At 37.8% G+C, this 26318-nt stretch overlaps 3 protein-coding genes across 6 annotated transcripts in view; 2 read left to right on the forward strand and 1 right to left on the reverse strand.

Annotated features, from left to right (window-relative positions):
- The window catches only part of LOC119786351 (amyloid-beta A4 protein-like), a 31617-nt gene extending 30091 nt beyond the window's left edge, over positions 1 to 1526 (forward strand). For both annotated transcript variants that reach the window (XM_038289636.1, XM_038289637.1), the window contains 2 exons: positions 516 to 662; positions 743 to 1526. In XM_038289636.1, the coding sequence (XP_038145564.1) occupies positions 516 to 662; positions 743 to 844 (249 nt within the window). In that variant the 3' untranslated portion in view covers positions 845 to 1526. The remainder of the gene's footprint in view (positions 1 to 515; positions 663 to 742) is intronic.
- A 1608-nt stretch (positions 1527 to 3134) lies between these two features.
- gabpa (GA binding protein transcription factor subunit alpha) lies at positions 3135 to 14260 on the reverse strand. 3 transcript variants are annotated; one of them, XM_038289640.1, is made up of 10 exons: positions 14134 to 14260; positions 11007 to 11099; positions 10781 to 10925; positions 10588 to 10672; positions 10272 to 10493; positions 9994 to 10188; positions 9847 to 9903; positions 8850 to 8972; positions 8450 to 8642; positions 3135 to 3793 (listed from the first exon to the last, which is right to left on the reverse strand). In XM_038289640.1, exons 2-10 carry the CDS (start codon positions 11081 to 11083, stop codon positions 3574 to 3576), a joined length of 1317 nt encoding a protein of 438 aa, XP_038145568.1. In that variant the 5' UTR covers positions 11084 to 11099; positions 14134 to 14260; the 3' UTR covers positions 3135 to 3573. The 3 variants fall into 3 exon arrangements, with proteins under 3 accessions (XP_038145568.1, XP_038145566.1, XP_038145567.1); XM_038289638.1 differs by having other exon boundaries at positions 10272 to 10496; XM_038289639.1 differs by lacking the exon at positions 14134 to 14260 and adding an exon at positions 13787 to 13991 and having other exon boundaries at positions 10272 to 10496.
- Positions 13645 to 25243, forward strand: u2af1 (U2 small nuclear RNA auxiliary factor 1). Its single transcript, XM_038289641.1, has 10 exons — positions 13645 to 13675; positions 14159 to 14249; positions 18557 to 18651; positions 19827 to 19914; positions 20647 to 20713; positions 21461 to 21510; positions 23252 to 23350; positions 23448 to 23581; positions 24782 to 24874; positions 24966 to 25243. The coding sequence occupies exons 3-10, from the start codon at positions 18608 to 18610 to the stop codon at positions 25072 to 25074; spliced, it is 684 nt and encodes a 227-aa protein (XP_038145569.1). The 5' UTR covers positions 13645 to 13675; positions 14159 to 14249; positions 18557 to 18607; the 3' UTR covers positions 25075 to 25243.
- The last annotated feature ends 1075 nt before the right edge of the window (positions 25244 to 26318 follow it).

The following is a 26318-nucleotide window of genomic DNA, read 5'->3' on the forward strand; positions in this document are numbered from 1 at the left end:
AGTGCTATTTTCAAACTGTCCTGTAGGGGGAGCACCATTCAAATTATTTAGTGCTGCCTCTTATTTTGTAGTGAGCTACACTCTTCTGGGCTGCTCAGTGGCGCAGTGGGTAGCACTTACAGCAAGAAGGTTCTGGCTTCAATTTCCGACCCGGGGTCTTTCTGTATGGAGTTTGCATGTTCTCCCTTAGCATGCGTGGGTTCTCTCTCGGTACTCCGGCTTCCTCACACAGTCCAAAAGACATGACTGTTAGCTTAATTGGCTTCTCTAAATTCTCCTTAGGTGTGAGTGTGTACTTGAATGGTTGATGGACTGGCCACCTGTCTAGAGTGTACCCCGCCTCTCACCCATAGACAGCTGGAGCACCATCATCCGCCCGCAACCCCACTTGGGATAAGCGTGACGGGGGGGAAAACGGATGGATGTTTAAATTCAGCAAATCATTATTTCTTCAGTTCCTCTCATTGTGCTACTAATTAGTGAGCAATGCTTCTCATATGAATGTGTTTCTGTAGGTGTTTTTTGCTGAGGATGTGGGGTCCAACAAGGGGGCCATTATTGGGCTGATGGTCGGAGGAGTCGTCATAGCAACCGTCATTGTCATTACTTTGGTGATGCTGAGAAAGAAACAATACACCTCCATCCATCACGGTGTAGTCGAGGTAAACGGGTAGTTTACAGCTCCAGTTTGTCTTTCCTTCTGTTATTCTCTTCACAAATCCCCATATCCATGTTTTTAAAGGTGGACGCTGCAGTGACCCCCGAGGAACGCCATCTGGCCAAGATGCAGCAGAACGGCTATGAGAATCCCACTTACAAGTTCTTCGAGCAAATGCAGAACTAAAGAATTGTGGGGTGGCGTTTCCTTCAGGTGTTCCCCTCAGCACAACTCTGTCACCATCCTGCTCTTTTCCTTTTTGATCCCTCGCCCTTTACCCATGCAGGGAGCTGAACCAAGGGCCTTTCAACAAAGATGGTTTTGAACGCTTAACACATCAGATCAATCTGTGCATGTCTCTGCCAGGGGGTTTAGGCCAAAGGGAAATGGCATGGAATCAAGTCTTTTTTTTTTTTTTTGCTATTAGATTCCCCCTCAAACAGACAACGGTACCCTGGTTTACCTGCACGTTCAGCCAATCACAACTTCACAAGGTGTTTGTACAGGAAACCCCTTTGTTTAAATGACATCATCATCTGCTCTCAGATTTCATGGTGAGGCTCTTAGAGCTCATTGACGCACGACTGAAGTGTTTCAGGTAGATTTTACATAAAAGGAGAAAAAAAAAGAAAAATATACCCACAATCAAAATATTTAGAAGCTAATGGTATTTAATGTTTTTTTATTGTGTAATATAATAAGCCAGAGATTAGCTGTAAGTGTAGTGCATGGCGTTATTGATCGGGAGGTCCTGGGAGCAGACCTCCCTCTAGATATTCTTGCAGGATTGTATATTTCCAGTGTCTTCTTTGTGAAATCGTGATATGAAGGAAAAAAAAAAGAAGTATTGAGAATCTGTTCTGCTTTGTTGTCTCACAGAGTTGCTTTAATTGAAACTTTCGCTCATCTCCATGCTTCACTGTTTCGTTAGCTGCATGGGCGTGCAAAATATGAAGTGTTTTAGAATCCGAAAGGAAAGAAGATTGTGGTACTGTTTGTGTTCTATGCACTCAGCCTGACTTTTATCACCAAATATGAATATGGTTGATTTTTATGCCGACTGTCGCCGCACTTTGTGATCTTTGCTTTTGAACAAAGATTAAAGAGATAGTTCAACATTTTAAAATGAGGTTCTGTTTTAGAAGCAGTTAATGTCTTAGTTGCTGTAGATCACTCAGCTAATATTAGCTGCATGTCATCCATGGTGAATTAGAAGAACAACTTATATTTTAGCATTTTTACATAAAAACAACAGTTCTCTCACAGAGCAAATGGTCTTTAAAAATATGTGGAAACGTCAACTTTTATGGCTTTAATGGCTTCAGGCAGAAAGCTGGGCATGTGTTTTTAAGGTGAAGATTTTTAATTCTGGATTAAATCAGATTACAACTTTTAAAGCTGTAATGATATTACTGCATTTCTCTATTATTTAGCCAATAATATTAAATCTTGCGCCACCAATGACCTTCCAGTGTGAAACCTTCGTTGAATGGAACACCTAAAGGGTTCTCAGGTTAAAAAAATTACCCAATTTAAATAACACAAATGTAAAAATCCATTTTTTTGCACCGTTTTTATAATGTTAGCCGCTTTTGTGTTTTTGAACACATTGGAGTTTTAAGTTTCTTCAGCCTCACGGACCAACTAACCTGGTTTATTACGGATAATCTGCTCTAAGATATGAACTGTTCATAACCTTTAACAGAACCGCAATTCTGAATCTGGAACTATCCTTTTAATGTCAAGCTTTAGAAAGTTTTATTTTGTATAGCATATCATTCCTGATTTAACTCTCTTATGTATTGATTGTAAATATATGGTTGCCAGAATGTCCGGCTGTCGATGACCAGGTTATGGAGTTGTTTTTGTCAAAAATCCTGGAAGTTCCTGACATGTAATCTCATTCCTCACATCTGGAAGCAGTTTTGTACACAGCTGAAATCATTGCAGACATTCAGGAGTGGCAGTGCTCAGCATAAGCAAAGTAATCAAGATGTTTTCCAGATGGTTCTGTATTAACCACAAATGCATTCCTTCATCAAATCAACCATTCTATTTTTCTACATTCGCCGTGTATACATGTACAGTGCTGTATCGTTTTATTTTTTTTTTTGGTTGCACATTTGTTTAAATGCCCCTAAAAGCCAGATATGTTTAACTCCCCCTAAGTTACCATGAATGTGACATGATTATATATATTGCATTATCGTCAAAATACAACACATATCACCTCTGTAAATGTACAGACACCAACTGAAGCTCTTAATCAGGTGAATGTTTAATAAATGCTTTATTTCTCCTTTGAACGTGTAATGACCTTTCCCCTATGTGTGGTTTGATGAAACATTTGCTTAAAGTAAGAAAAGCTTTCTACACTCCCCCATTCCATTAATAAATTTTGAATGTACATATTCATGTTTGGCTGATTGTTTTTGTATGTTTTTAGTCTTGAAAAGATTTACATTTCACACAAAGCTGTTAGAAAATGCTTGTCACTTTATTCCCCTTTGGCGGACAAAAAAAAAAAGGGTCCAACACTTTAGGGAAATGCACTAAATAAAATACAAAACGAGTCTTATGAAAATACATTGCCTTCGTGGCTATCAAAAAACATGAAATATTTGTATATACAGTGGAAAAGATCCTGGATTACACAGAAAAAGCGCACAAAACAAAGCTTTTAATTTGGATTTCAGTCACACTCATTCAGCCATGCACGCACCAGTCCTTCACTATAAACACTCTCATCCTGGGCACGCTTCAGTTGGGTAGTTGAGGAAAAGCTAAAATAACAAAAAAAAAAAAACACCTGCCTCAGTCTAAGCTGAATTTCACTGTATTTACAAGTTTTTAATCCAGGCTAATCAGAGATCAGCTTGGCTGGCCTAATGTACAGTTTCCAGCCGCGGACTCCTTCAGCTGTCCTTATCCAGAGTGGTAGCCAGCGTCACCGTGGTGATGGGCTGTCCGATGCCGTGCATCTGAATGCGAGCAAGTTTCTTCTGTTCGCACTCGGTCACCAGGCTGTTGAGCTCGGCGGCGCTGTAGCCAATCAGAGTCCTCAGGTCGCATACAAACTTGTAGACAAAGCGCTTGCCCTGCACCTTGCTGATCATGTCACCGTCGTAGTAGTACCTGAACCAGAGCAAAGCTACTATCAGTAAAAGCATTGTTACCACACACTGTATGACCTCAACCATAAATACTTTCCTGTAAGTTTAAAAGATTGCACTTTCTGAGGAAGGGCGGCTAAATAAAAATGAGCAGTGGGGATTTTTTTTTTTCTTTTTTAAGGATTAATGTTTAGAATCTTTTCTGCTAAAGTAAACCATGCTTTTTTTCTAAAAATCCAATAAGTTTTAGCACATATTGTTAAACAGACTCGAGCACTTTTAACCGTTAACATTCACCTTCGCTGAAATGCAGGCCAGGTATAATGGGATTTACTGGGTTCAATGGAAAAGTAAAAGATAAATACTATTCTGGCTGCATGCTCGAGGCAGAGCTTTGAATTTAGACAGGAGTCAGTTCCTACAGCCAAGTCCTACTAAACCTTAAACTAAAGTTCATCCATCTTTTTGTTAGCTCTGACCAGCTCTCCTGTCCATGGTGGAGAAACTCCTTATAGCCAGCTACGTTCAGGGTCACCATTAGTGGGGTGTTTTAGTGAGGATCAGCAGTATTGGCAGCTTCCATGATGCTCTTCCTACTCTGGTGTCAGATGAGCCTACCCCATCAGACCAGCATACCTCTAGTCAATACGCATGTGCAAGACGTCAGATTTGAGTTTATTCCTTCAGTTTTGTATAAAAATAGAATTTAAACTACCCTGACTGGCGTGTATCCTTTAGTCATGTACAAGAAAAATAATGTAAGGTCAGATCGCCATACGCTTAAAAAAAAAAAAACACCAAAAAGTAAGTAATTAGTTTTTTCGTACCTGATTAAAGGGATACATAACCGTTGAGGTAGTTTAAAGTGTATTTTTCCTACCTGTGCAGGTTCATTCCTACACACCATGGCTATCTAACCTCAACACCTTTTAGGGATTCACATAGTATGTTCAAAATAATTGAGGTTTAAAATCCCAGTATTAAAGCAACATTCAATATGGTCTGGTAGGTTTGTTATAGTATCAGGACACCCCTGTCACCCTAGACAGTGTTTATGCACCAAATTGGGATGATGATAAGTTCATATCCAAGTTTTTCACATCTATGTAATTATAAAGTTAGGATGTTCAGCATCCTAACTTAGACAGATCTTTAATCAGACCATACTCCCTTACAAAGTCAGCCAAACTACTTTGATCCACTGCATCAAAGCTGGGTTTTTCAGATCCATGGAGGTTTCCAGACAAAAAATTATTTTCCTTTTTTTCCCCATCTGTCAGAATAGACTTATTTTCTCTTAGCTAACAGATTAATTTCTAATATATGCTCATGTGGCAACCATAGTATAATAATTTCAGATCATGCTCCCACTTCTCTATAAACATTCTTTTTCCGACTTAGAGACGAAACGATGGAGCTTTAAATTGATTCTACTAGCTAATGACCTTTGTTGAACATGCAACAACCACCTCTCAAGTATTTTTTTTTTTTTTTACAATAAATGACACTCTACAGGTGCTGGTCATAAAATTAGAATATCATGAAAAAGTAGATTGATTTCAGTAATTCCATTTAAAAAGTGAAACTTTTATATTATATTCATACATTACATACAAACTCATATATTTCAGATGTTTATTTTGTTTAATTTTGATGATTACAAATGACAACAAATGAAAATCTCAAATTCATCATATCAGAAAATTAGAATATTGTGAAAAGGTTCAAAATTGATGGCCCCTGGTGCCACACTCTAATCAGCTAATTAACTCAAACCACCTGCAAAAGCCTTTAAATGGTCTTTCAGTCTAGTTCTATAGGCTACACAATCATGGGGAAGACTGCTGACTTGACAGTTGTCCAAAAGACGACCATCGACACCTTGCACAAGGAGGGCAAGACACAAAAGGTCATCGCTAAAGAGGCTGGCTGTTCACAGAGCTCAGTGTCCAAGCACATTAATAGAGAGGCGAAGGGAAGGAAAAGATGTGGTCGAAAAAAGTGTACAAGCAAGAGAGATAACCGCACCCTGGAGAGGATTGTGAAACAAAACCCCTTCAAAAATGTGGGGGAGATTCACAAAGAGTGGACTGCAGCTGGAGTGAGTGCTTTCAAGAACCACCACACACAGACGTATGAAAGACATGGGTTTCTGCTGTCGCATTCCTTGTGTCAAGCCACTCTTGAACCACAGACAGCGTCAGAAGCGTCTAAAGAGAAACAGGACTGGACTGCTGGTGAGTGGTCCAAAGTCATGTTCTCTGATGAAAGTAAATTTTGCATTTCCTTTGGAAATCAAGGTCCCAGAGTCTGGAGGAAAAGAAGAGAGGCACTTCATCCACGTTGCTTGAAGTCCAGTGTAAAGTTTCCACAGTCAGTGATGGTTTGGGGTGCCATGTCATCTGCTGGTGTTGGTCCATTGTGTTTTCTGAGGTCCAGGGTCAACGCAGCCACATACCAGGAAGTTTTAGAGCACTTCATGCTTCCTGCAGCTGACCAACTTTTTGGAGATGCAGATTTCATTTTCCAACAGGACTTGGCACCTGCACACAGTGCCAAAGCTACCAGTACCTGGTTGAAGGACCATGGTATCCCTGTTCTTAATTGGCCAGCAAACTCTCCTGACCTTAACCCCATAGAAAATCTATGGGGTATTGTGAAGAAGAAGATGCAATACACCAGACCCAACAATTCAGAAGAGCTAAAAGCCACTATTAGAGCAACCTGGGCTATCATAACACCTGAGCAGTGCCACAGACTGATCGACTCCATGCCACGCCGCATTGCTGCAGTAATACAGGCCAAAGGAGGCCCAACTAAATACTGAGTGCTGTACATGCTCATACTTTTCATGTTCATACTTTTCAGTTGGCCAACATTTCTATAAATCCTTTGTTTTTATTGGTCTTCAGTAATATTCTAATTTTCTGATATGATGAATTTGAGATTTTCATTTGTTGTCATTTGTAATCATCAAAATTAAACAAAATAAACATCTGAAATATATGAGTTTGTATGTAATGTATGAATATAATATACAAGTTTCACTTTTTAAATGGAATTACTGAAATCAATCTACTTTTTCATGATATTCTAATTTTATGACCAGCACCTGTAGATGTATCAAGGGGCCCTTTATGGGAAACCTACAAGACATATCTTAGAGGCTATGTAATTTCTTACACAGCTTACCTTAAGAAAGCCAATTTGAAAAGAATAACAGAGTTAACACAAATGATCCTTGAAGTTGACGATTATTATTCTACAATCCCAGATCCTGCACGCTACAAAAGATGATTGCAACTTCATTCTGAACTGGCTCTTTTAACCACCAATGAAGCAGAACAGCAACTGCTTAAATCCTAACAAAAATTATTTTAGTCTGAAGACAAAGCTGGCAAACTCCTTGCTCAGCAATCCAGAGCAGCTGCAGCCTCTAAGCGAATCCCAACTATAAAATCACCCTCTGGTACCACCCTTTCTGACGCAAAAAGTATAAATTAAACATTTGCAAAATCTTATTCTGATCTATATGCATCTGACCTCCCTCAGTTAAACTCACCTAATATACTTCATAATATTGTTTTCCCCACAATAGAAGAGGAGTGGGTAGAAAAATTAGCAGCCCAACATCTCCATCTTCAGGCCAATTTATGCTTTTGAAACATAGCCTAGCATTTTACAAGGAACTTTCCCCACTTCTTTCCAAGATCTTAAGTGATGTATATAATGAGTCATTGTCTGTTGGCCATCTACCCCCAACTTTAAATGATGCTACTATTTCTCTGCTGTTAAAAAAGGATAGGGATCCGTTACTTTGTAGTAGTTTCAGACCCATATCACTCTTAAAAGTTGATTACAAAATTCTTGCTAAACTTTTATGACTCTGTCTCCCACAGATTCTACTAGAAATTATCTCTTGATCAAACAGGCTTTATATTGGGTAGACAATCATTTCACAACGCTAGAAGGCTTTTCAATATACTCAACACTCCTGCTGGGCCCCCTGCTGACTGCACCGGACTGGGCATTTGAACCGAGCCATCAGCTCTGGATCCAGAGCCAGCCAGGAACGGAGAGACCAAACCCGACCCGGTGACTGTATGCTTTCCCCCCCGCCCGCCCGGTAAGGCAGGCGGGGGAAAACACGGGTCTTTCGAATCTTCCTGTAATCACCTTAGTTGATAAACTTTTCTTGATGGACGCCAATCATATTTTTAGGGCACTTGACTCTAATACTGCTGTCTTTCCTCTAGAATGAAAAAACCTATAGGAACAAGATCTAGGTTTGACTCTTGAAAAGGACCAGTGGACTAATATTTAGAATTTACAATTAGTACACATCTCCTCTATCTGTGCACGACATGGTTTAATCCAATTAAAATTAATACATAGGACCTACTATACAGATCATACACTGACAAAATTCTACCCCAACGTCGCAGACACCTGTGATAGATGTAACCAGTCTCCTGCTGACCTCATGCACATGTTTTGGTTATGTCCCAAGTTGAAACGGTTTCTCAATAAAGAAATTAATTATGCAGTGCAGTGCATGTCTAAATAGATATATAACAGAAGAGGAATCAATGAATTAATCAATATATTTAAGATGTTACTTAATAAAATCATAGACCCCGGAGGAAACAAGACATGATATCAATGAGGAGAAACAAACCTCAGGGCTCTGCTGAGCTTCTCATAGTTCATTGTTGGCTTGTTCTTGCGTTGGCCCCATTTCTGTGCCACAAGCTCCGGCTGGTTGAGCTTGAACTCTCCCTCCTCGCCAACCCAAGAGATGCAGTCTCTGGCGTCTTTGTCCGTCAGAAGCTCCAGCAGGAACTGCCACAACTGGATCTGACCGTTGTTACCTGACGGCCATCGCACAAGGGAAATAAGGTTTTAACTATTTTTGTAATAAATTATAGGAATTATAGTTCCTGCAACTAATCGACAAGGCTCTTAAGTCAGGTATTTAAATGTGATAAATAGTATAAAACCAATCAAATTCATTTAAAAGAAATCTTGGTTACATAAAATATAAAATGCTGAGCTTTCTGTGATATGTGGTGACCAACCTGTGCGGTTGCCGGGTGAACTGCGCTCCTCTCCTGAAATTCGGGGTGCTCTGGGGCCCCGGTTGTGTTTCAGTACTTTTATAGCAGTAGGGGTGCTGACTTGGGCTGGAATTATTTGAACAGCTGCAGAGTCGCACACGACAGTTTGCATAAATACGTGAACCCACCACAGTGACGCAGACATGTCAGCAAAACTGTTTGGATCCTGTTAAGTTTTGCTGCTGAATATTTATTTCTAACAAATTGAGTGTTTGAATGCAATTTATTTATTTTGATAGTAAAGTATCAGTAAAGTTTGGTCAAACATGATTATGTTGTTGTTTAGTAGATGAGAATATCCACATAATATACATGTATGAGTCATATGAATTATAGCAAAAGTCCATTTAAATTATGGCTGAATGATTTTGCCAAAAAGCTAAACTATTATTTCCAAACAATATTACAATTTTCTAGGGATTTTCTTTGCATGAAACAAACATTTAGACCATAATCCATAGTTGCTTTACTTTGCTGTAACCTTTGTGTTAAAAAGTTCTTAGTTCTACTATCATGCATGGATCTGCATGCTAGCTACAACTCTCTCTTCCCTACTTTGTGGTGTAAAACCCACTTAAAGTGTAATACCATCACCTAAATGGCTAGAGGGAGAAATTTAGGGTCTTACTCTTGTAATGTGACTACATTTGAGTTCTTCTGCAATTTGAAAATTGCATTTTTCTAAATTGTGATTATATTGCAAATGCAATTAAATGCCCATCCCTAACTTAAATGACTGAATATGGAATTTCAATTCCAACAAATAATCCAATTTGGCTTATTTCTCTACTAAACTGTTGAGAAGTTATGCAGAATACAATAGATCAGAGGTGTCTCTTTAAGTGAAAGGACAGGTTTAAAACGTTAAAGAAAAATAGAAATTAAAGTTTTTGATTTTTTAAAACCTCATCAGACCCTACGTTATGTCAGTAACACAAACACAGGCCAGTTTACTTACGTTGATCAATAGTGACGGTGGCGTCCCCCCCTGACTGGTCCTGGCTGGCCAACACATCTGAGTTAAATACAAGTAGTTACTCTTTACAGAATTGAGTAAATAAGAGACCTCCGTCCCAGTGCTTAGATTTCCTTCCAGCTAGCTTACATTTGCGCAGCAGCTCCAGGTGGCTCCACAGTATCTCGCCGTTGGGCACTTTCTGAAGGAATTCCTCTTGGCTGAAAGAGCAGAGCTCTCGTCCAGGGATGTGGATGCTGCCGATTTCCATCTCGTCTATATTAAACTCCTTCATGACCCAAACGGCCCAATGGATCACCTGATCAGCTGTCCAGAGCAAGGGGTCTGCGGAAGAGCGAGACGTTTAAGATCTGTACCGCTAATGGTAAGTTAATTGCTAATGGGATTCTGGTGAAGGCGTTTCTTACCGTATGGTATTCCTAGCCGAACCTGCTCTTTGCGATAACCTTCCAACGCCGCGGCCCATCGTGTCACCTGCTCTGAGGTCTCATCAGTCAGGGAAGACCGCTCCACCGCAATCAGCTGCCCCTCCTCCACCATTGTCCCATCTTCTCCTGCAGCATCCGGGTCAATCACTACTTCTACTGTTTCTACCGGCTTCACTATTTCCAAAATGTTCAGCTTCTCTTCTCCTGGGCAAAAGAAGAAACACTTAATGTGATGATTTTGTTAAAATCTGGATTACAGGAGAATCATTTTAATGAGGTCTGGTTAAACTTGTACCTGGTCTGGTTATAATCTGCAAGCTGAGCTGCACGGTGCCATCTGTCTTCACTCCCTGATCAAAGAGGCTGTGATCCGGGTGAAGCTGAAACAAGAAAGGCAACAAATTAGAACACTGGAAAAAAAAAAAAACAAGAGCAGTTGAAATACTAACTTTAAAATATGAGTTTATTTAATCACAAACCGATCTTACCTGAATGTCTTGTAAGCAAATGTCGAATCCATCCAGACAGAACTGGACCCGAGGCTCCAAGAGTTTCTTCAGATTCCCAATCGGCTCGTTGATGTCAATGTCTTGTTGAACTAAATCCGATGCAGTGATTGTCTGCTCCTCAATGCTACAAATGTTAAACTGTTAGAACAAACATATGTTCGCTCTGTGCAATCACAGCTGTGTTCACATCAGTTTTTATGCTTACCCTTCCTCTAGGCATGCTTGTTTCTCCCGTTCATCTATCTCTATCTCTATCATCTCCTCTGGCTCGCTTTTAGCCATCCTGACTGATAGATCCCTGGAAGACAGAAGATATAGTGTTTGATTCAGATTAATTTCACTGAAACTTTATACAGAGAAAGGATCAGAAAAGGTAAACAACAAATTATAACAAAGTTTAACTGACATTTATTTTGCTTATCATTTTTTTTTATTAGACACCTTTTTTTGATAAAAAATTTAATAATCAGACTTATTTGAACTGCTATAAGTGAGCTGTTCTTACAGCAAAGGGCTTGTTTTTAAAACTATGCTTAAGTTATTTAATTACCAATTTATCTACCGGTAACTATTATTTCAATACTTGTCTGTTCTGCTAAATAGTTTCAGCTTCAAGTTTCATACTAATGTGTTTTTTTTTATCAAATTGCTGGTTATGAAGCTAAAACACACTGCTAATGGCAACTTAAAGGATGATGAAGAGTAATTTTAGCATCAAGGTGCTTCAAACTGTTTAAGGTAATTACACACAAGTTGAAACAACATGTTGAACTGTGGTGCCCCCTAGTGGCTCCAAATAGTTGTTTTTAACCACCAAAGGTGTTTAAATTTATGTAAAACAGACCAAAAATAGCAGTCATTGCTAAAGCCATGTGTGGATTAAAGGAAACAAAATCACTCCTATTGTATATTTCAATTATATATTAGTTGAGGCGGAGTGGCAGCCAAGTGGTTACGGCATAGAGCTTAGAATCCTGAGGTTCTGATTTCGAGCCCCACTCCCACAGACTGCCACTCTGGGTCTCTGAGCAAGACCCTTAACCCCACACTGCTCCCTGGGCACCCCATGATAGCAGAGGTAAATTTCTCTAATGTGAGATCAATACATTTCAATATATTTTTTTTTTTAATCAGGAAAAAAAATCCCCTCTTTACTTTGCTAGTATCAGCAAATGATTTTAACGCACCTTTTTAGCTGTAAAGGGCTCAACATTTTTTCTTTTAGTTCTCATGTGTATGGGGTGCTTTTTTGCCAATTATTTACCAAACTTCTCTGTCTTCTTGTCTTAATTTTGTTTGATAGATCATAAATAAACAGGAAGATTTCTCCAGTGAAAGCTGTAAGAACTCACTCCTTGCTGTGGCTGCCATGACCATGACGACTGAGAATTTGCATAGGCAACTAACAAGCATCATTTAATTTTGATGTATAAAATGAAACTATTCTAGGCCTCTTTTAGGAGGATAGCTTTTTTAGGGGTTGTTGAGAAAGAATAATGTCCACCATAAAATTAACAAGGTTCCTTAAAAACAAGGACTTTATAGTGCAATCAATACATAACCACACCTAACCCAGAAGTACAGCACATAGGAAAATTCCCACTACTACAGTTCTTTTTTTGTTTACAACATAAATTGTCAACTAAAGAATGAATGTACAAATTATAAATTTAAGGTCTAATTAAATATGTTGTAATGGTTAATCACGGCTGATTTTAAACTTTAAAAAAACATAAAGGTTATTAAAATAAAATAATTATTCCATGATTTTTGGCCCTAAAGGAACCCTGGCAATTAAACTGAGATGCTCATATATACAAACACTAACAAGTGTAAAAAATACTAATGATAGAAATTTGATTTTTTTTTTTTTTTAAGTTTTGCATTTTTACATATAATTAAACCTGCAATATTAAACTGGATTTTTATAATAGAAAATGATGGAATAATTACTTTAGATCATTGTTAAACATGTTATATTCAATGTTTATCAAAGGTCACTTTATGTCTCTTGTTTTGAAACGTCATCTTTCTGTTAGATGAATCTTTAAGAAATGTATTTATTTACTTAAATTATTAGTCCTCAAACATCCTACGGGAAAATGAAGTATTCAGGATCATTCTTAGAATTAGCTTTTGTTTAACTAGCACCTTTCTTTAAGCAAATAAATAAAAGTAATAAGTAGAACTAGTGAAGTGGCACAAAATGCAACATTACAAATTATAATTTGAAAGACGGAGTATTCAGTAAAAATAAAAGCTTGTATTTTTTATCCAAGTTAACAACATATATGAGCAGCAGTGATTTGTCCATGGTAGAAAGGCCTCTGAGCCTCGGCTTCTCATTGGCCGCCAGGGACACCTCACTCCGGGGCAGGGTTTACTAACGCGAGGTCGAGGCTGTGGCATTCTGGGCCAACTGTTAGGCCTCAAAAACAAAATTATTGACCAAATATAACTATTTATCCCGAATAGGTCAAACGGGAATAGACAATAAAAAAAAATTGAGGAAAGCAGTGTACATGTGCAGCAAATAAGTAGCAGGCCTGTGCTGAAATAAGTTAGCAACACAACAGCAGCGCGTGGCGAGGCAGGGCATAACTCAACCGTTGGTCCTCTACTGCCTTCGGTGCTAAACTACGGTTAAAATATTCTGAGTGCGCAAGAGGGCTTATAACTTCTGATTTTTTTGGTCAAAAGACATCATAAACTCTGGATGTAGAAAACTTTTAAAACGGAAATAGAATAAACGGAAACAAAACAGCATAGGGCAAATTGAAAGGAGCCGGAAATCCTGGCTAAAGGTTTTACAGCGTTACAAGACTTCCGAGATCCGCCGTTCGGATCAACACAGCTTAGTTTTTCCTTTTACTGGTAAAATAAGCCTAAAATCCACCACGAAATAATCGATTTTATGAAACTATGACAATTTAATTATAAAGTCTGGACTAAAATTAATCGAATCATCTCGGGACGTGTACCTACTGTCTGTTTGCAGGGAGTATCGGCGTCAGCTTAGCCTTACCAGCTAACAGCTAGCGGTACTTTAAGGCTACTTCTGTATTTTTGCAGAACCCAACAAGGAACCGTCTGTAGTTCTAGTTAACCCAGCTTCGGCGGGACTACGCTTGTTACATGAGGGGAACTTCTCGGCGAGGTGGGCGGCCTCTTGGCAGTAGCCTCAGTGTGCCTAAGCTAGCAGGGTTAGCGTTGCTGCTTTAGCTCTAAAATAGCGGGAAGAGGCAGGGCGAGACTAAACAAATCCCATCTAGTATTGTACTAGCATGTTAAACAGTCCTCAGATCTAACATCTTTCCTGTGAATATCAATACCTTCAAAATGTCAAACTTTTTACAGATCAGAGGTCCAATTTGCACCAGGTCCCGACGTATCTTCAAGTTTTTGGGCCAACAACATAGCCACAGAAATGAGGGGCGGAGACTAACTGGTAACACTTGGCTCACATTTTTTTGAAACAAAATACAGTTAAGAGTGAGTTTTGTTTGTTTACGTGTTGATTATGTGTAATAAAGATAATAACAAGAACTTTCATTGCCTTTTTACCCCTCTCTCATCTTGTCATGTAACAACCACTAACTATTATGTCCAAAGATATAGTGATCTCACAGTGAAGAAATGCATTGGTGCAAAGTAGTGCATAACTGTTTACTAAAAAACAGAACACAAACAATGCTTTGCATTTTGTAGAACAACTTTAACCTGAAGTTACAGCTGCATGTCTGGGTGTTTGCAAAAATGTGTTTTGTTCCTGTTTGTTTTCTTCTCAAAATGACTTTAAGATCAGTGGTCCATTTAAAACACTGATCTGAACCATCATGTTGCAGCTCTAGGTGTTGGTAAGGTTCTATTCAGCACCCTAAAGTTCTATCTTTCCAGTTCTTTTCCCTGAAAAGAGATCACTCTGGACAAACTCTTTAAATAACACCTCATAACTTATATGTATTAAATAACCAGGAGACATGACAACAGATTTTGATAGAAATTGTAATCTTACTCAGATCAGAGCAATTGCTTATGGTTACAGAATGTGGGCTGCTCACCTCTGGGCTCACCTCTAGGGAAGTATGCCCGATTAACAGTTAAAAAGGCATTTTATACATCTCCAGTCTGCCACATCATCATATTTTACATTATACACCTTAGCAGATGATTAGTCATCCATGGCTCCAGCCTTATCAAAATAGGACACCGCTTTCATTCCATTTCCAAATCTTTGCCATGTACAGAATGAAGTTTATAACCATATATCCAGACAGAGGAAATGTCCTAATTAGATTAAAATGTTAGTTCTGATGCGCAACAGGCAGCCCATACCGGGGTGTGATAAACTCACACATCTTTAATGATAATTATCCTAACATTTTACCTTGTCTCAAGTCTTCCCCTGCCTCCAGTGTGCTTTCAAGATCAGCCCATAAAGGCACACATTAAGTCTCTCCTGAAAGATGAAAGTATTCTTTATGATATTTTTGGCTATCCAATTATTAATTGATTAATCAGGAAAAAAAAATAGAAAAATAACTGACAGATTAATCATTTTATAAAATCTTAATTATTTGCAGCCATAAGTGTATCTTTTTTTTTTTTTTTACAATTTTGATGTAATTCCTTCTCTAAGTGGGTTGCTCTGTCAGCTAAAGGTATGTTTTATAGCCTCTATAGTCAAGTAAACGATTAATCAATTTCTAAATTATTTGTAGATTAATTCAATAACCGATTAATATGATTGATTGTTTCAGCCCAAAATTGTAGGGCTTTTAGCACTGTGTATCTTCACATAGGTCCCTTTTGATGATCTGGGTATCTTCAATTAAAATATATAACAAACAGTCTACTAAATACAAAGCTGAACATTTTAGTTCATGATACTTATCATTTTGTAACATTCAAACAGCATTTAAAGCTGTCACTAAAGAGGCAAATCAGCTGCATGCATGATGGTCAATAAAAACATGGTCAAAACACTCATTTCGCTTCAATTCAGTATCACCTTAAAGGAATAGTACACCCAAAACATGATTAGCCTTCATTTTCTACTCACCCCCATGCTGAACAACACTCTGGAGTACTTTTTTGATATCTCAAATGCATCTGGAGATCTGGGAGACTTCTTGCTGTCTGCTGACATTCAAATAATGGAGGTCTATGGTGACCGAGACAGAAAGGTCCATAAAAGTCCACAAAAAACGTGTCAATATTCCTCCATACTGCTCGTCCAATGTATTCCAAGTTTCCTGAGTGGGTAGCATCCAGAATTTACTCGAAACGAAGTCATTTAGAATGTTTTTAGAGCATAAACAGTAGTGTATAGGATTTCCTGAAAGCGCGCACATGCGTGTTCACGACGCTACGGAAGCCGGCAGACCAAACCAGATGAAAGTGCGCATTAAGTGTCTGCTCTGCCAATAATGCAAGCGTAGAAGAAGAAATGTGCTGTTTACCTGCGCAAAGAAAGAAACAACGAAAGAAAAATGTCTGAGGACTTCAGTGTTGAGGAAGAGCATGAGTTCTTTGCCGAGCTGAATGCGCTGGTTTGGTCTGCCGGCTTCCGTAGCGTCGTGAGCGCGCATGTGCGCGCTTTCAGGAAATCCTATACACTACTGTTTATGCTCTAAAAACATTCTAAATGACTTCGTTTCGAGTAAATTCTGGATGCTACCCACTCAGGACACTTGGAATACATTGGACGAGCAGTATGGAGGAATATTGACACGTTTTTTGTGGACTTTTATGGACCTTTCTGTCTCGGTCACCATAGACCTCCATTATTTGAATGTCAGCAGACAGCAAGAAGCCTCCCAGATCTCCAGATGCATTTGAGATATCAAAAAAGTACTCCAGAGTGTTGTTCAGCATGGGGGTGAGTAGAAAATGAAGGCTAATCATGTTTTGGGTGTACTATTCCTTTAAGACAAAAGCTACAGGTGATAGTACTCCCCTTTTTAGCAGCCTGTTAGATACCAAAGCATCTGCATTGTGGCATTTTGTCTAAGCTCAAATAATCTACAATTATCTGCTATGATTAATTAAATTGTATAAAATAATTTCAACAATTAACTTAAAATGTCGCTGCATGTAGTGCTTATAAGAGTTTAATACATTATAAAACATATTTACGAAAGTAAATGACACATTACACATACATTACACAGGTGGGAGGCTGACCATCTGGTGACCTGGTGCAGGGAGAACAACCTGGAGCTCAACGCTCTAAAAACAGTGGAGTTGGTTGTGGACTTTAGAAAGAGCGCAGCCCCAGCTACCCCCATCACCCTCTGTGACTCCACCATTGACACTGTGGAGTCTTTCCGCTTCCTGGGAACTATCATCTCCCAGGACCTAGAGTGGGAGCTGAACATCGACTCCCTCACCAAAAAAGCCCAGCAGAGGATGTACTTCCTGCGGCAGCTGAAGAAATTCTACCTGCCCAGGACAATGATGGTGCAGTTCTACTCCTCCATCATTGAGTCCATCCTCACTTCCTCCATCACCATCTGGTACGCTGGTGCCACCGCTAAGGATTGGCTGCAATCTCTCCAGGAGCTGCACGCCTCCAGGACTCTGAGGCGTGCAGGGAAGATTGTGGCTGATCCCTCGCACCCCAGTCACAGATTATTTCAGTCACTTCCCTCTGGCAGGAGGCTGCGGTCCATCAGGACCGGAACCTCCCGTCACAAAAACAGTTTTTTCCCCATCTGCTACCGGCCTTATCAACAAGGCCAAGAGCCGTAACACTGGACAATGTTTCTCTCCCCCATTCAGGATTTCTGCGTTACATTAACGCACAGTCTACTGTGTGTATATAGCTTCTGTGTATATACATATATATATATATATATATATATATATATATATATATATATATATATATATATATATATATATATATATATATATATATATATATATATATATATATATATATATATATTCTATCTTATTTTGTTTTTTGTCTGCACCAACAACACCAAGTCAAATTCCTTGTAAGTGCAAACCTACTTGGCAATAAACTTGATTCTGATTCTTTTGTTTTTTTACTGTCATATGGGTGTAAATATGTTGCCTCTTGTCTATATGACTTCTGGAACATGTAAAAATGTGCAAACATTGCAAATTTTGCATCTTCGAGACTAAAAAAAGTAAGATGTACTTATAAATGTTAATTAAAAAAACTATAGCAAGCAAGATGTAGTTTCTGTTAAACACTGAATTACAAATATTTGGATGTTTTATTTCTCTTAAAATGTAAATGTTGGGAGTAACTGCTACGTCTGTACCTCTGCAGAGTATTTCAATGGATTCCTGCATGCACCATTCCTTCAGTGAATAGAGTTGAAATATTTCAATAAATCTCTCCAAGTAACCTTAAGTTTTTGTGTGTAACAATCTATGGCTTGAGTTATTATTTTAACTTCATGATGAATGAATGCTGAAATGCCTATTTTTTGTTGCTGATGCATATATATAAAGATCCTGTTTTCCCAATGTTGTTGTCATCTGATCAAACAGAAGGATCAATAGAACAGTAATGATTATAAATCTGTGAAAAATATACAATTTGATAAAGTAGAAGTAACATTAGATAGAATAACATGTAAATAAACACGTTGAGTTATACAGTTAAATGTCGTTTTTACTTATTTTTATAACGTGTATTTTCACAATCATATTTCTTTACAATCGTTTTGTTGTGAAAAATCAAATGCTGACGATGAATTTCCTTTTATTCTGAAGGAGCTAGACCGGAAGTGTGCTAGCCTGTTTTGAGCAGCCAGGCGAGCGAGGATGGCAGAGTACTTGGCCTCCATTTTTGGGACAGAGAAAGACAAGTGAGTCTTTGCGCTTTGTTTGGTTAAAAATAACGGGGTTTTCGTTTTCCATGTTTCTTAATTTTAGCTTTGAGTAGTAATGCAAAACTTGCTCCGTTCTGTAAAAAAACATCAACATAGCACTACATTAGCATCGGCTACTAGTGCTAGCATGCTAACACGCTCAGAAAATTAGCTTTGGCTCTGAATCAGGCGATAAGTAAGAACATGTGTTTTAAAACAATTATATATTTTATCAGGAAATATTCTTATAACATTCTTACTGATTTTACATTTAACTAGTACTTGCAGTTGCGGTAATTTCATACATTTCTTTGTTGTATGTAGGAGGAAAATGCATGTGATGGTGGTCGGTAATTTTGAATGCAGTTATTCTAAGGTTTCAATGAAGTCATCTACACAACCCAAAACACACTTACTTCATTAATATCCCTACTTTTTATGAAATGCTTTATAAACCAAAATTATGAGATGAACTTCATCGGCCCTTGGTGGGAAATAAAAATTTAAATAACTGTCTTTTACAAGGCCTAGATGGCTAAATCTAAACTTTTTTTTTATCCTAAACAGGCAGAGGAATAAAAAACTTCAGCTTTATGTTTTTCAAATCCTGTGTTAATAGATTATTTATATATACATATATATATATATATATATATGCTAAAAATTAATATAGTAGTGTGTTCAATGTTACTTATGCCTCAGTAACATAATGGCTGTAAAGCCCTAATCATTATAAGGTTTAACTCGCATAATCTTCCTATGTTAACCATTGACTCCAAGAAACAAATCTGCTAGTTTTAGTCATATCCTTATTGCCAAATATCAGATTTAAACATAAAGACTGGGATGTTCTGGTATTTGATTGCATTTATCCTTAAACAAAGATCCATATAAATATATAAAAATAAAGTTTTACTGCTCAAATTGTGACTTAAATGAACTGTTAATGTAATTACTGTTGTTTAAAACATAAGCATCTATTAAATCATCAGGTTTATCGGCATAAAATGGCTGTGACAGACTTACTGTCATCCTAATATCATCATGGTTTCACTTGCATTATTTTAATAAGGTCTTTTCAGTATATTTATCCATGAGATGTTAACTCCTACAGTGTCTAAAAAAGTGTCTTTGTTTTAACTTTATTGTTCTCACTTTTTTTTTTTTTGCAGAGTCAATTGCTCTTTTTACTTTAAAATCGGTGCCTGTCGACATGGCGACCGTTGCTCCAGATTACACAACAAGCCAACATTTAGCCAGGTAAATGATCCAACTCATACTCTTATAGATACATAATATTAATAAGGAACACTTGTAACATGTAATACATCATTTATATGGTACATACTGCATTAGAGTGATTAATATAGCTTTCTTCCTCATCATTTGCTATTAAGTACAAGGACTAGGTTGATACTAGGAATTTTAGAGAGGTTTGAGCAAGGTTTCAACAGAGGATTTTTCATTTCCATTTTTATGGTTCTTAATATTCATGCTGCTTTCTCTTAATTATTTACAATAGTTATACTTTTTTTTTTAGATTGTATTGCAATCTGTACTCACTCAACTGTTTTTAATTTTTTTGCATTAGCTTAGATCTTTTTTTTTTTCCAGAGAAAATAAGTAATTTAAAGGTCAGACTTTCAAACAGCTGAACCAAATTTTTTGTGAAGATGAGGTCTGCAATTCATTGTCAGGTGATAGCAGGAATATTCTTAAATCTGTTAATATGTCTTACTTTAAACATGACAATTAAGTTTAGATTTGATTCCTGACAACAGAATTGTATGTGGAAGCACTTTGCAATAATATGAGACACTTTCACAAAGCTTAAATATCTATAATAGAGAAAGTCCTTTATCATATCCTATATTGTTGCCTCTAAAGGGACATTTTGGATATTCATGTATATATGGGGTCTGCATGTTCTTTGATGCTGTGTTTTAGTTATTTTGATTTAAAACTGTTGTGGGCTTCTTGTTTGTTTTACAGACAATTGCCCTGCTCAATATTTACCGGAACCCTCAGAACAGCGCTCAGTCTCTGGATGGGCTGACCTGTAAGTAAAAACTCTCCGTCAAGGGTCTTACTGTAAGAGTTTTAAAGACGTTACATGGCAGGGATGGAAATCCTCATTTATTCATGCTGAAAATAATTATTTTATTGTGTTTAAGTTAATGTCTGTGCATAAAATCAGGGTCTATGTAGTTGGAACACGTTGCTTAAAACTTTTATAGATGACACCAAAATAATTGGACCATAAATGTAATAATTTAGGTTATGCATTCCTTTAGTTTTTTAAATCCTTTGTTTTAAAATAAGCCAAGGCTGGCAGAATCCTTTATCATGGAATTTGTTTCATTTCCCCAGGACAGGTTTAGCTTGCAGAGACTAAGAGCAGCGTCTAGTTATCCTTATATTTACACACTATATTTTATATTTGAATAACATACTCTTTTTAGAAAAAAATGTCCCCCAAACCTTGCAAACTGAGTATATTTGATTTTTCTTAGATGGATAATATTGCAGCTATGATTTATGAAGTCATATTTTTATTAAAACACATGAACATAGATGTTGTTGTTGCAGCAGAATCACTGATGTGTCAGTTGGTTTAGGACCACATCACAAAAAAGATAATTCTAAGAATTGTTTCATTCAATAAAAACGTTTATTTACTTTAAAAACAGTGGAGGTCACTTTGTATCAATTATTTCATTAGAAAATGCTGAGAGGTTTTCTCCCAACATGGTGATGAACACGGATGTAATTGTCTATTTTTTTTATTCTCCTTTACATCCACTAGGTACTGTCAGCGACATGGAGATGCAGGAGCACTACGATGAATTCTTTGAGGTAACCAGTGGTTCACATTCTTAGCAGTGTTTTAAAAAAATTAATTATTGGAAAGGAAGGGAAGAGATTTTTCAAGTAGATTCAAACAACAGAATTAAATAAAAGACAAAACCCAGGAAATCTGGATATTCTCATTCAGCTGCAGGACATATCTGGGTTTGCTTAGAGGAAGCAGAATTTTTTATTTGCCCCTTGCTTCTCCTTTTAACATAATCAGGAAGTTTCCCTCCTTTTCTGTCCACAGTCGGATTTGTGGTCTGCAGGCTTTAAGACACAGGGAGCCATTTGGACCAGGTTTCCAAACAAAAAACACTGGGAGCTGTAAATACTTAATGATATGTAAAATGAAGATGACACTGAATATATGGTTTTTTTCTTCTTACCTTTAAACTTTGTTTAAACAACTATAGTGTTGCTTATGAAATTCATGTAAAAAAAAAAAAAAAGAAAGTTAACTTTTATTTATGTAAAGAACATATTATCATTAAAAAGAATAGAATTAAAAAGCAGCACTGCAGGTTTTGAGATTCAAATGAATTGTGCTGAACTTACATTATCCTTGTACCATATCAGTGAGCCATCATCCTTACATCGCCTTTACACTTTGAAAGTGTGTAGCGGAGCATTGACCTGAATTTAAAAAATAAACTGGGGAAAAAAACACTGATACTATAATGAAATAAATATATGCAACATATTTGCATAAATGTTTATTAAACCTGGTTAATGGGCTTCATCTGCTGAACCTGTATGTTGTCAGAAGTCACTTTCACATTTATGCAGGGCTGTAAGCTGTCGTCTGTGAGGCTGAGTAGTGTTTCTATTTAATGTGGATCAGACGATGCACAGAACTTTTTTTTTTTTTTTTCCCCCAACAATTGCACAGTTTACATGAATACATGAAAATTTTTCTCCATTGTGAAAATAATACACTGTGCAGTATCCAACATTGCTGGTGTTTTAACATAAAACAAAAATGAAGATTTAGATCATCACATTTTGCCAGGGAAAGTACAAATTTATATAAAAAATATTAAGTTGTTTACACACATTTACAGTTTTTGTTGCCTTTTGATTAAGAGAATACTTAATCGTGTTGACATATTACTTGACCTCATTGTTAAAAGCAATAAAATATATTTTGGAATGTGCAAACTTACATTTATGAATGTAAAATGTTGCCAAGAGAATAATCGGATTAATAATGAAAGTCTCATTTGGTCTAGTGTAAGTACTGTTGAGGTCATAAAGTCCAAAAAGGACATCCTTCCAAAATAACTTAAAATCTTTCTCAATTTTTTCTGCAATAAACCTAAAAATGTCAGACCAGAGATGTTGGACAAAAGTGCAATGCCAAAACAAATGGGTTACTGTTTCAACACTCATAGAACAAATAGTGCACAACAATACACAGCCCTCTAACTGCATATTTCCTCATGTAGGTGTCAGTGATGGCATCCCATTTTTTGAACATTAGTTTATTCGGTCTCTGAAGGTTCTCTGTATCGATCCGTTTGTAACTCTGAACTAATTCAGACCCCCATGTGTCTCTGTCGGCTCTGACAGTCAGCTCTCATAGCCGAACGATGCTTGCATTGTGGTAATTGCAAAATGCATAAACTCTAGAGAGGAAGTGAGACTGCCTTGGATTGAAATTCTCACTAAAGTTTCAGGTTTTATCTTAAATGACAAAAAAATACACAAACCATCAGTCTTAATTGCCTTTTCCCTCCCATCACAGGAAGTCTTTACAGAGATGGAAGAGAAGTACGGAGAAGTGGAGGAAATGAACGTCTGTGACAACCTTGGGGACCACCTTGTAGGAAATGTTTATGTAAAGGTGAGAGCTGGACTCCAAGCAACTCGATTTTCATTTCTGCACTGCTGTGACGGTTCTTTTGGTTTGTTTATTAACCTCTCCTCTGATCACTCCATAGTTCCGCAATGAGGAGGATGCTGAGAAGGCCGTGATAGACTTGAACAACCGATGGTTCAACGGGCAGCCCATCCACGCAGAGCTCTCTCCAGTCACAGACTTCAGAGAGGCCTGCTGTCGCCAGTATGAGATGGGGTGAGCACCGCCGCCTTATGAACCGGTTAAAATGTTGCTTTAATTTCCGACTCATGTTGCCTGATCTGAACATAAGATTTTAAAACCGTTCATCCTAAAATACCCGATCATTCTTTAAATGTACCTCCTCATTAAAAAAAAAAAAAAAAAAGGTTGGAGGTAGATTTTGTGCTTACAGACTTTAAATGTTGTTTTGAGAGTTTCAAGCTTACATGCATGTAGATGCCTCCTTACAGAAGACTTCAGCTCCCCTCACCAATAATATACATTTTTCTTATAAATATGTGGCTGTTTTTACCTCAGTTAAGTTGTGGTTTTGCAAAGAATCTAACTATTACAAAATGTTTTCTACCCTGTCCATTGGCATCTAGTTTGAAGTTTGTTAGATCTGCTCTGACAACAAGCAGATAATTGTTTTGGAAATGTGGGACTAAATTACTCTCTAAATGCGGCTGCAGAATGAGACGTTCTGTAAAGAATGCAGCTGAAGAAATAATAATACATATATATGACTATACTAGGAGCCAAGTGTTAACTTACCAGTCTAATAATAAAGTTAGAAAAGAGAATCGGTTTTACATCCGGCTTCTTCTTTCAGCGTTCGCCAACGAACAAACGCCTTTCCATGATCGACTCTTGTTTTTCCTCACCCATGATCTCTTTCAGATTTTCTCTTTATAGCCGCCTTAGGAGGTTTAAACATTTTCCTTGCCTCAGCCATGACCAGTAGTTGAGCAGACAGAAAAAAAGTAGAGCAAAAGCCTCATCCCCATGACGATATAAGAGCCTGTGGCAGTAAAGCAATACGTTCTTCTAGGTCTGATGACCTGGTCGATTGAGGTGCGTCTTCTAGAGGGGAGCCCCGCTCGCAGCATTGATGGTGTCAAATGCTGTATATTGGCCTCAGGATTAATTTGAAAGTAATCATAACGCATAAACTCTTTAGGTAACAAAGTCTGCTGTGTGCTTTTAACTTTACATTTCAGCAAACACCTTAGCCTTGCACTTGGAATTCTAGTCAAAAGCATTGTTGGTTTGTGGCTTTAAAAGGTTGAAGGTATAAAACTTGGGGAGCAAAAGTTACTCTCAATTTGGTGCAGACTTTAGGTGGAACAATAGTGCTGGACTTCCAACCTTATTCGAACACCTGCCAGGTTTGCAGGTAACTATTGTTAAATGGATCTCCTTCCCCGTTTACAGAGAATGCACTCGTGGAGGCTTCTGTAACTTCATGCATCTGAAACCCATCTCACGTGAACTCAGGAGAGAGCTCTATGGACGCCGCAGGAAGGGGTAAAAACATTATTTTAGCATTAATAAAATTTGTTATACCTATGTTCAAAGCGGTTTTGTTTAATCTATTTCTACCTCTTCACGCCTGTAGCCGCCACCGGTCTCGGTCCCGATCCAGAGACCGGGATAGAGGTCGAGGAGGAGGCCGCAATCACGAGAGGCGTCGGTCCAGAGACAGAGAGCGTTCAGGAAGATTCTGAGTTACGAGTATTGATCATTTACTTCTCCATCCCTGAATCCATCACTGTGTTATTTTTTTGTTTTTTTTTTTAGTTTGTGTCCTGCCTCATTTGATTTTAATACAAGGCAGGTTTTTGAAAATTTGTGAAAATAACTTTCACCTCATTAAATCTAAGGTTTCTACTCAAATAGAATGTTTACTGACTCATTTGTCACTAAAAATGTTTCTCTTTTTTTATTCTTCTGATGAAACTGTTTTAAATATTTTTTTTGTCTGGTTTGTCTGAGAAAGTAGTTTTTTTTTGTTGTGACGTAAAATTGTGCTTTTGAGTGCCATGCATAGCTTTATATGCTAACTACAATCTGAAGAATACAGCATCTGAAGGTTGTTATATAAATAATAACCTTGAAATAAAGAGAAAGTCCATCAGTTAACAAATGGAGAGTGAAATTTGTGTATTCACTAGCATCACTTCTTCCAGTAATCTACTGAATATGTTAATAAACTGAAGGTTCATCATGATAAAATATCTACAATTCAGTTAAAAAGGAAACTTTTACAGATTTTTTTTTCAAAAAGCAGGTTTTTATTTGGCCATATGAGAATCTGCTCAAGGTTTAGAAAAAGTGGTGACATCAGTTTTACTAAGCTTTTAACTGAACCTGATTACACCAATTTAATGCATGTGTAATAGGGGTTTGGCGCCCCCGTGTGTCCAGCATATGCAACTGTTAAGGATAAGGTGAAGGCACAGAATTTTATCACCCTCTATGTCAGGCATCCCCAAAGTCGGTCCACGAGGGCCGCTGTCCTGCAGGTTTTAGAGGTTTCCCTGCTTTAGCACAGCTGAATTTGATGACTGCAGTTGAGCAAAAGCCTGTTAATGAGCTTTCAATTAAAATGCGTGGCATTAACCATCACCTTAATGTGGTGAATGAGATATCCCAGAGGTAATTTCTGGCAGCTTAAATGCCAACGGTTTGATCTCCCAAGGTTAGGGGTCACACAAAGCCCTTATGATGACTACAAAATCCTTTCAATTGCAGTCACCTTAGTACAGTGGCGCATGCCTGTGGTTGGGGTTCATCTTTGTTGGACCCGACTGCGCCAAGCATGATGGAGCGTTACAAGACCATCCCTCAGTGGACCTGCAGGGGAAACCATGAAGGACAAGGCCAAAGAGGATTGGAAGGCAGTCAGAGGTGGAGGTGACCTGAACCACTGATGCTTACGCTGGCTCTAGGAGTGTGGAACGCCACCTCG

This window comes from Cyprinodon tularosa, unplaced genomic scaffold, assembly GCF_016077235.1.
Source record: "Cyprinodon tularosa strain WSP-4 unplaced genomic scaffold, ASM1607723v1 ctg270, whole genome shotgun sequence".
In the NCBI taxonomy this organism is placed as follows: Eukaryota; Metazoa; Chordata; class Actinopteri; order Cyprinodontiformes; family Cyprinodontidae; genus Cyprinodon; species Cyprinodon tularosa.